The following is a 10,943-nucleotide window of genomic DNA, read 5'->3' on the forward strand; positions in this document are numbered from 1 at the left end:
GGTACCCAAACGTAGCCTAAATATTAGCCTCAGGCCCTCCAGATCTTCATTTATTTTTTTTTATCACACTTGAAGCCCATATTAGGTGGACTTAAGCCCTGAGAAAACGGACCAGACTGTTTGTTGGGCAGATAGCCCAATTATAAAGAGTATCCATGGACTGGGCCTAGAATATTCCTCTTGTCGGGTCAGCGAGTAGAAATCAAAGCCCACTTGCATTTCCAACTTCGTCATCATAGAAACGCAGCCAAAACTACTTCAAACTTCAAAGCTTCTCTCTCTCTCTCTCCCAGACAAACATCAACCTTAAGCTTTGCAAATCCAAAACCATCTGGGAATTATGGTGGGTGAATCAGGGCTGTTGATATGAATCTCTCGAACTCTTCAGCGACTTCTTTGTCCTCCTTATCGTCTTCGTCTTCGTCATCCTCAACAACGAGTTCTTGGCTCTCCAGCATTGTGCGACTCCGGTCAGACCGGCCTGGGAGCGTCAAGATGGGCAGAAACTCCACCGTCGGTGATGGTGCTGAAATTACCGGTCCGGTTGTGCGGAAGAACCAGTGGCGTGGTGTGCTCTTCAAGTACGGGCCTAAGCCTATTCAGGTTATTGAAAAATATTTCATTTTATTAATAGAACTGATGGATTTTGAGTTTATCAACTTTATTTTACTCTGGGTTGCGTGGTGGCGATGGGTTTAATTTGGTTTGAGAACTCGATCCAGTCTTAAATTTGGCAATTTCGGGATTTGCGGTGATTTGTGTCATTTGGGAAGTGAGAAGTATATTTTTACCGTTCTTTTTCATGCTAATCATTTTCAAGCTGAAGAGAAACTCTTCTTTTTGTGGAACTCTACAATAGTGATAGAAGTTAAAAAATTTCAAATTCACAAGGAAATATAGTACGTGGTTACTGGTTAGTGCAGATTATATATCGCATTTATTATCTTTTTAGTGGGGTTGCTGTTATGACGATTGTATTTGATGTTAACATCAATAGTTGGCCATATGGAGAGATAGAAATGTAAGGATTCTGCAATTAGACCACTTGAAACAAACTTTGGAAAAGTTCCTTTTTTCCACGATGTAGTTTTGTCTTAATACAGCATAGTCTTGCCTGCTACTCACCATGGAAGTTGAAGCGAATGCCGGAAATTTGGGTGGAAAGTTTAATTTCGGTTTTCTTCAACCTTTGGGATCATGGAAAACTTAAGGACGATTCATTTGCATATACTGAGGGGAAAAGGCCGTTAATTGGGTCACCTTATGGCCCCACTCTGGCTGACCACTGAACCCCCTCCCCTCCAAGTTTCCTGAGGTGCCAAGCTGGCAGATGTCAGCCTTTAAAACCACCCTCTGAACCAACCAATTGGTGTGCGGCAACTGAATTGCTTTTCACACCGCTTGTTGTCCGCTTGGCAGTTTGGGTTGAGTTTTCATAGTTTTGCTTTACCCTCTTGTACCCGTCACATGGGGTGGTCCCTCTTTTGGCCTGTTTGGGCCTTAATTTCTCAGCAACAAAACACAAATTAAAAACATTCAAACGAAACCTTTTTACACAGTAATCATTGTTTTAGCCCCTTTTTTGAGTCCGTGGCTTAGAGGCCATTGTAGAAGATGGCCTCAATGCTGAGGCACTTGAGCTAGAGTCTGATTTTGGGCCTGCTGCAGTGGACTAGGATGGGGCAGAGGGTCATGTAGGAAAGGAAGATGAGGTTGTTGACAACGAAGGACTAAAGAGCTTGGGATGAGGTCAGGCTTGGCCACAATGGTTTTACCCCAGAATTTCTGGACAAACCTCTTTGTGATTTTTATTGGCATGAGAGGCAAAAGGTTTGAGGCAGAGAAGGGCAGAGAGCAATTATTATCTAACCGTAATATATAGAAGTGTTATATATATATATATATGACAATCGGTCGGGTTGGTCTTGTTATGTCATTCACGCTTTATAACCGACAGCTGAATCAACTCTCATTAATGCTGCTACATATAGTTGCTGAACCTTCCAACAATATTGAGTGTCAATCATTTTCCGGTTGTTACTGCCAATCCGGTCAGTTTTCCATTCCTGATGATCACCCCTATCATGATCATGAAGAACTTATATGGTTCATTTGCATCAATTGACCGAAAGATCATGTGATGGCACATCTCATGGCTCTCCAACTCATGATTTGCATGACATAAATGTGTGCGTGCACGCACATGTGTGCACACATGTGAAGGTACTTGGCATTGCTCACCAATTACCATGATTGTGCTACTCTGGGGAGATTAGACTTCTATGCTGTTACATTTATTTTTCAACATAATGACTTTCTGAATAGTTTTCCTTAACGTGCAGGTTGCATTTAAAACAGGTGATCATAAACAACAAGTAATTTTTATTGGTGGATTAACTGATGGTTTTCTGGCGACAGAGTATGTTTTATATTGCTGGTTTAATCAGTTTGCATAACTACTTTGATTGAGGTGACATATTGCCAACTACTTAAGAACTGATATCTCTCTGTCTTTCTTTGGATATGATTCTGAATGCAGAAAACATTTTTGAAACCTTGTAGTTCCTGATATCTTTCTTTCGTCTGATTGACAGATACTTGGAACCTCTTGCAATTGCCCTGGAGAACGAGAAGTGGGCACTTGTTCAACCACTTTTCTCGTCCTCATATAGTGGATTTGGCACCTCCAGCTTGCAACAAGTAACTTATGCTATTCAATGCAAATGATGTCTGGTCAATTGGTTTCATAGTTGGTAGTTCTTTTTCTGTTTACCGATAAAAAAAAAAAAATAGTTGGTAGTGCTTTTTCCTCCAGCTTGCAACAAGTAACTTATGCTATTCAATGCAAATGATGTCTGGTCAATTGGTTTCATAGTTGGTAGTTCTTTTTCTGTTTACCGATAAAAAAAATAGTCGGCAGTGCTTTTTGTTGTTATTTCCTGTGTTTTGATGTGCTGTTGGTGTTGCAACCATTTCTTTTGATGGTTGCACTGGTTTGTTCTATCCGATTCACCGACCTCTCAGTTCTGAATATCTCTAGGATAATATTCTTCGAAAGAATTATTAGAGGTAATTCCTTTAAAATCCATGTTTTATGGTGAAAATCTAGGTAATTGGATTTTTTACATTAACTATAAATGAAAAGTACTCTCTCTCTCAATCAAATTATCTGGTGTATTGTACTTGTGCAAAACCCTGAATATATATGAATTTACATTTATAGTTAGCATAGACCTTTGATTTGGATATAGCTGGAGACATATTATTCAGATTATTAGATTATGGATTATTTATATTTTCGGCTGAGTTTTAATTTCAGGCGTTATTGAGTCAGATATTAATGTATGAACTTGGTTCTGCCCCTTGACGCTACCCATTTGCTATATTATGATGACATTGTGCCATGTACCTTGAAGGATGCGAAGGAGCTTGATCAGCTGATCAGTCATTTAATAAACAAAGAAGATTCCGAAGGTGTGGTACTACTGGGGCATAGCACTGGTTGTCAGGTTTGTACTGGTTGCATTATAAACTAAACCGGATCTGAATTTCACTTGAATACTCACTGCTAGAACTTTTTCAAGACAAAAACTATTTGTTTTTGAATCTAGGATATTGTGCATTATATGCATACAAATGCTGCTTGCTCTAGAGCTGTCCGTGCTGCCATATTGCAGGTACTCACTCATTCATACCTTGCTCTATTTCTCATAATGTAAAAGCTTCTAAGATCTACATTGCTTTCCCTCAGAATAAACCGTTGGTTGTTGCATTTGGCATTTATACAAAAGTGCCTGCAGTGAATAAGCAGCTCTTAGCCAATGATAAAGGCTTCTTCTGGTGACCTTGTTTAATTTTTGCATCTGAATCTTACTTCAGTCCATCTTGGTGGCAGTTGCTGCCATATGTCAGTGCTTGCTAGATATCTCAGCTATAGGGAAAAGTTGCTCAAAACAGGGGTATTATAACCCCCATCTATAACTCAAACCAACAATAAAATGAAATTTTACACATCAGATGAAACATCTATTGAAGGTTATAAAAAGTGAGTTGCTTGAAGTGAAATGCCTGGTTCGAAATTAAAAAATGGGAGTCTGTCTTTTCATTTAAGTCTAAGTCTGGCTTCCAGCATTTTCTTCTGTACTAATAATGAACTCCATCTCAGAACCCAAGTGTAAATTTTTTTTGATTGGCACCTTGTATCCGAGAACAAAAGTCTCGACTAATCCTGAGAGTGCCCAGGCCCTCGGCAAGGAGTTTTCTGCAAGTTACCAGAACCCAGCGTAAATTAAAATTTATTTATGTGTAAATATATTTTATATAAAATAAGAGATGTTTGTAGTTTTGAATCCTGCTGCTCACGTCTTAGGCTCTTTGGCCTTTTACTTATAAAAAATAAGAGAAGCTTGTTGGACAGTTTCAAGGAAATACTTTTATCGAGGGGGATGATAATAATAATCTATACCCTGTTGGCCTCCTTGCAGTGTCAATGTTGTCCAAGTTAATGGACTAAAGTAGAATAGCTGCAAATAGGCGTTAACTGAGGTACTCAAAATAATATATTATGTTCTGCTACTTAAAACAATATTTCCTCGAATGCAAAGGCATTATAATCTGTAAGGAGATACTTGGGGAATGAGATGAGATGAGAATTTTGTGAATAGTAGTAAGATGGTTTGTGAATAGTAGTAAGATGGTTTGTGAATAGTAGTGAGATAGTTTGATTTAAGTATTTATTGGGTTTTGGGAAATGAGAGAGAAAAAGTTGAATAAAACAGATGATAAAGTTAAAATATTGTTAGAATATAATTTTTTTAATATTATTTTTGTTTTGGGATTTAGAAAATTGAATTATTTTTTGTTTAGAAATTTGGGAAAGTTGTAATGATTAGTTTGAAAGAATTGTAACGATTAGTTTGAAAGTGTTTGTATTTGAATGATGTTTGGAAAGGAAATGAGATGAGATGGGATAAGATTTGTTTCCAAACATCTCCTAAGTATCCAACTTGAATAGTTGAGACTTGACATTCCAATGGTAATATGGAATTGGAATTGATGTAGCAAACCCCAATGAGTGGCGTAGTGATCTTGGGGTGAGCCATATGAACTAGATGTCCTAGAGTTCAAAACTCGATTCACACTCTTGGGGCCATCAAACTAGGAGAATTTTCCCTTGAATTACCCAAGGTAGACTTGCGAGAAACTTCTTGCAGAGGGCTTGTGCACCCCTGAGATTAGCTATGACTTCATGTAGCAAAATCAAATAGTTGGGATGAACTGATTAACTTGTGATCTTTGAGAATTTGGAGCATGGTCATTCACCTGCTTTATTTTTTTACATAAAAAAGTTTTTTGAGATGTGATATGCTCTTGGAAGCAAAACTTATCTTTTCCATGATCTTTGATATCATGATCCACTTTCGCGTTAGTTCCTAGTGGGTGCTGTGTCCATTGTGGATTATAAAAGGATGGGATGAGGATGACCTTTTTCTATTATCCTGTCTAGTGCATTGGAAAAATAGTTTCTTTTTTTATAGGTGGAGAAAAGAACATATTCTCCCTCTGTAGCCGGCTGGATACATAAGACATGGTTCTTATATATGGACTGAGAAGAACAATTACCTTCGGGCTAGTACTCAAAGCTACTAAGAATGACAGTTTACTATGTAGTGAAAGTGCAAAAAGTCCTGCTGAGAACAGCCCATTTGTTTATTTTGAAGAATATTTATAAGGAAGATTGATATTTCTGTCCAATTAGATTGTGAATAAAAAGAGATAGGAAGAAGATTAATTCAGTAGTTAGCCTTTGAAGCGTTCCAAAACATGAGTTCTTGTGAATTATCATGATATTATCCAACAAGTATCGTAGTTATTTTTTTATTTTATTTTTTGACTTTTCATTTTGGCATACATATTGAGGGATTTCTCATTTCTAATTGGCGGAGACAGAAAATTAATAGGCTTATGCTTTTAAAGTTACTTCACTTTTCATGTATGCGGTTAACATGTAAAATTTCTTATTCTTCCTAGTGGCAACATTTATTCCTTGTACTGCCTACAATCGGGCATTTAAGTGCAGCCCTTGTCATCATGGCAATTATAATGTCCAGGCTCCTGTCAGTGATCGGGAATATAGAGCAACTCTTCCAGAAACAGCTGCTATGATCGACTTGGCTTCTACCATGATAAGCGAAGGCCGCGGGTCAGAATTAATGCCAAGGGATGCAGATCCAACTTCACCCATAACTGCTTATAGGTTGGTATACAACCATATTGTTGCCATCCATACTAACAAGACTCAAATCAGAATCGGATATTGGCGGTTCAGAGCTAATGCTTATCTTCCTAATATTTTCTTTTCCTCTAGTAGCATTTTCAGTTAAAAAAAAAAAATGTGGGTCCATCTAATTGAAATTTAGTACTAGTCGTCATGCTAGCTGGTGCTCATGCTAAACATCTTTACATATCAAAGAAAGATTTTAGCATGAGTCATCCCATAGTATGTCTATTTCTTCATCTTTTTGGTTGTCTTCTTCATTTTTCACTTTTTTAATCTGTTCTCACTTGCAATGCTATCTAATGAGTTGAATTAAGCTAGTTGTATATTGGCTATTTGGACCTGTTCCTGGAATGATACGCACTTATACGAGATATTATCCTTAGAAGCTCTTTTCTTTCAATTAATTTCCTTTGCACAATCTGATCAGTTTTTCCAGACTCAACAACTGCTGTTATAAGTTGTGGAGGATTCTAGTCTGGATTTACCTCATATATCTTAAATAAAAATCCTGAGTCTTATGGGAGGTGACAAGAATGGTAAAACATTTTTGTGATGCTTCCACACTATCTGCCCGTGGTCACCAGGAAATTGGCACAATCAATGTTACCATATACAAGAGTTTGATAAAATGCCACTGCTCCCTTTCCTAAAAAGTTAATTACTTTGTAGGTATCACTCCCTCTGTGCATATATGGGAGATGATGACATGTTCAGTTCTGACCTTAGCGATGACCAGCTGCGAATGAGACTTGGCCACATGTCTAACACACCTTGCCAGGTACAGATATGCCTGTTTGAATTCTCTTGTCTGGGTACAGCAGACGTGTGTAGTGTATTTCAATATGAAGAGAAACTTCATCCGGTATTTTCATGAATTAAAGAGCCAACTATTCTGTTATAATTGGCATGGAACTTTTCTTTGCAATTATTTAATCTACATCATAACGAATAAGTTTATAGGAATGTATCTTAAGCAATCACTTATAAAAAAAAAAAATGTGTCTTAAGCAATCAAGTCATTAATTATTAACTCTGCAGTCCTTACATCTAACAATGTGTTTTTGTGCCTTAACACCAGAAGGATTTCTTTCCCTTGTTAAGTGTATGGTAGGTGGCAATACGTACAATAAAGTTATGTCATCCTTTTTTGGCAGGTAATCTTTTCCATGGCAGATGAGTATGTGCCAGATTATGTGGATAACAAAGCATTGGTTGAAAGGTTAGATTAATCTCTTCATACCTTTACTCTTTCTTTTTCTTTTTTTGTTGTTTTGTGTGTGTGTGTGTGTGTGTGGGGGGGGGGGGGGGGGGGGGGGGGGGGGGGGGGGGGGGGGGGGGGGGGGGGGGGGGGGGGGGGGTAAGCGGAGATCAATGGCCCTTACACAAAATGGAACAACCGCATAACAATGACCCCAGTAGCTCAGTTACATTTAGGCAAATACGTTAATCTCTTAATATTCATGCTCACGCTATTTTATTATATCTTTTTCTTTTTTTGCATTGGGACATACAATGGTAGAGATTTTGCCAACTGGTCTTGGTTGATGATCTACTTGTTTGAAACAAAACAATTATAATTTCTATGGGGTGTGTGTGTTGTAAGGAGAGAGACAGGCTGAGACAGAGATCTTTGATGTGATCAAATAAACTTGTCATAACATTTTTTGAAATCATCCAGATTGTGCAGAGCAATGGGTGGTGCAGAGAAAGCTGAAATCGAACATGGGAATCACTCCCTCTCTAACAGAGTTGATGAAGCTGTCCAGGCCATAATTGATTTTCTTAAAAGGGAGGGACCTAAAGGTTGGGATGATCCATGGAAGTAGTGTAGTTTTTTTTTTTTTTTTCCTGTCAGCTTCATGATTTCATCTTTTTTTGTTATTCTCATGTATTTGCTCTCTTTGTTGCTGTCAGCTATTTCAATTTCTTTCTTCAATATATTAGAGGGTGGGGAAATCGTATTCTTATTCTATTTATTGGAGGTATGATTTTAGTTTGCATCAGTGGACTTTTGTGAATAACTTAGTTTCGGCATTAATTCATGTGAGAGCATTTTTGCGTCCTTTTCACCATTTATATGGCGTTTGATGTTGACCTTTTTGCTTTCTGGAACTTGCCTCTTGATTGTATACCCAATTAGTTGTTTGTAATACCAACTTTAAAGGCTTGTGAGCTCAAACCAACTGTAAATGTAAATTGTTGAGAATGGATTTAAATTAACTGTTATTATTTGTTCCTTTTAAGAACTATGGTCATATTTTTTTGCTGCTTTGCTTTACAAGACATACAAACACAGAGTCTCACTAAAATCAAATCAGTCCATTTGATTTAGAGAAAAGAAATTTGCAACTGTGAGTTGTACAATCGTCACGTAATCGTTTTGAAAAAAATAAATAAAACATGAGATTATATGAAAAAAATTATTTTTTTATTAGTAGATTTTTTTTTTTTTTTAAAGTGATTACATGATGATCACAACAATTATTCTGAAAAGTAAGTAAACTGACTTCTTTCTCAACTAACAGACTTACGATGATATGTAGTAGCATCTTTACTCCTCAACTAAATACCAAGTATTAAGAAGACTTGGACGAAAGCATCTTAAATTATTGTCCTGCTGCCTGCACCATTGAATGCCTGCTTTGTCTGAACTGCCCTTGATGAAACCTTAGAAGAGAACAGAGAGAAACATCTCCAGACTAGGACAATAGGATTACGTTATTGCTTGTCATGAGTGGTGCTTAACCTTTGGAATTGTCGTAGAAGACTTTCTTTGAAACATCTCCTATAACCATGTGGTAAAGAAACATGCAACATAAAACGTCACTTTGACGTTTGATGTTTCTGATCTATGAAACTTTTTCTCTGAACTTGTGGGAATCTGACGTAAAAGATCAGTGACAGAAGGAAGTGCGTGTTTACTGTTTAGTTTGTGGGTTGGTGAGTTGGTACTTGGTGTCAAAGTGTCAACCCAAATAATGTACAAAATCTTCCCTCTCTAGAGAAGCCCAATTCAACATTTCGAGTCTTCGACTTCCCCAACTTTCACTTCTCTTTATACTTTATGCTAGGGGTGAAAACCGTCCCATCAACGCGGTTTTATGACAAAATTGATACCGACCGATGCTCCATTTTTTAAATAGGAAATCGGCCGAAATCGGTGGTAGCAGCCGTCTCGATATCAACAGTTTTTTAATAGTTCAGGATCTTTTCATCAGCAAGCTTCGTCTGAGAGAGAGAGTTACAGAGGAGAGAGAAGATAAGAAATGAGATCGAAAAACTGAGAAGAAGTGAGGAAGAATACGATAATTTTCAAAACGATCAAACGGTATCGTTCTATTTTTTTTTTTTTTTTCAATATGTTGTGAATAAAACGATATGGTTTAGTCTAAAATCAAATGGTGTCATTTTAATTGTATTTAAAATATAATTACAGGTTTAAAATAAGAGTAGGATTATTATGCCGCTCTACTTTTATTGTTGTCGTGCTGTTAAGTGATTTTTTTATATTTTTTTAATATATTTAAATTTTTTAAAAAATGAAAAATATATATTAATATATTTAAAATTACTTCTTTATTTATTAAATAAAAAAAAATTTAACCAACAGTCAAATAAAATAGTTAAAACGAGACGATACAATAGATTTTCTCTTAAAACAATACCGTACTACTTAAACTTAAATAAATTAGTGTCGTTTTGAGAATAAAATATATAAAAAAATATATATATAATTTCTTTAATCGATTGGTGAAACAATTTAGAGTATGTTTGGATGTTGAAATGAGTTAAGTTAAATTGATAAAATATTATTTATTATTATTATTATTATTATTTTAAAATTTGTAAAAATTAAATTATTGATTATATTTTATATTAAAATTTTAAAAAATTATAATAATAAATTAAAATAAATTAAAATAAATTATATTTTCAAACCAACCCTTAATCCAGATTTGAACCGATGCTAATATCTGTTTTTCTATTTTTTATCGCACGCGTATCGATTCTTTATCGATTTTGGCCGGTTCTGAACTCTGACAACAAGTCTAAATCGGTTTAAAGTTGGTTTCTGAGTTTCTTATGCAGCACTACTTTATAGAAGAGATAGATAATATCATGAGTTTAGAGTTTTCAAAAGAAACAGCTGTCCTCTAATCAATAATAGGCCCTTTAGACCTTAACACACTTGAATAAATTGCTTTATGGATGATGTTGCTGTCTTGTCCAAAGGCCATCCGTAATTTGCTACCATGTCCTTTTCATAACTAAATGCGCAGCATGGCACCGCTGCTTTCTTTCCTTTACACTTTTTTGCATCATCAAAATAATTAAATAAAACAAAACTCTCAACCCCCCCGGTTGTTGATTTGTTCGGTGGCATTCATTGTTGGGTTTTTGAACAGCTATTGGTTTGGGGGCATCATGGTCTTAGGGACATTTCTTCTATTTTCTTCTAGGTAAATTGGATACTCCAATCCAAAAACACTAACTGAAAATCTCATATGGATGTCTTTTTTTTTTTTTTTTTTTTTAAATTAACTCATCTATTGAAAAACTGTACTAAAATATAGGCTGATTGCATATTGGAGTCTCTGTCTCCTCCAATTCGATTACACACTCAGTCACTGTTAAAGTATTTTTTTTCAATATATGTGCTTAA

The 10,943-nt window shown here is 36.1% G+C and overlaps 1 protein-coding gene across 1 annotated transcript; it reads left to right on the forward strand.

The window, feature by feature from the left end:
* Window positions 1-230: 230 nt before the first annotated feature.
* LOC121242134 (UPF0613 protein PB24D3.06c-like) lies at window positions 231-8,318 on the forward strand. The gene is made up of 9 exons (XM_041140042.1): window positions 231-603; window positions 2,343-2,419; window positions 2,595-2,700; window positions 3,417-3,509; window positions 3,612-3,677; window positions 6,111-6,256; window positions 6,950-7,058; window positions 7,435-7,499; window positions 7,959-8,318. The coding sequence occupies exons 1-9, from the start codon at window positions 367-369 to the stop codon at window positions 8,104-8,106; spliced, it is 1,047 nt and encodes a 348-aa protein (XP_040995976.1). The 5' UTR covers window positions 231-366; the 3' UTR covers window positions 8,107-8,318.
* Window positions 8,319-10,943: the final 2,625 nt, after the last annotated feature.

Source organism: Juglans microcarpa x Juglans regia, chromosome 1D, assembly GCF_004785595.1.
Source record: "Juglans microcarpa x Juglans regia isolate MS1-56 chromosome 1D, Jm3101_v1.0, whole genome shotgun sequence".
Classification (NCBI taxonomy): Eukaryota; Viridiplantae; Streptophyta; class Magnoliopsida; order Fagales; family Juglandaceae; genus Juglans; species Juglans microcarpa x Juglans regia.

Bases quoted from the DNA above. Each gene is read 5' to 3' on its own strand.
- LOC121242134 (XM_041140042.1), top strand. From the start codon at position 367: ATGAATCTCTCGAACTCTTCAGCGACTTCTTTGTCCTCCTTATCGTCT. The intron at 2,420-2,594 runs GTATGTTTTATA...TCTGATTGACAG, and splicing joins GATGGTTTTCTGGCGACAGA to ATACTTGGAACCTCTTGCAA. The intron at 7,500-7,958 runs GTTAGATTAATC...GAAATCATCCAG, and splicing joins AACAAAGCATTGGTTGAAAG to ATTGTGCAGAGCAATGGGTG.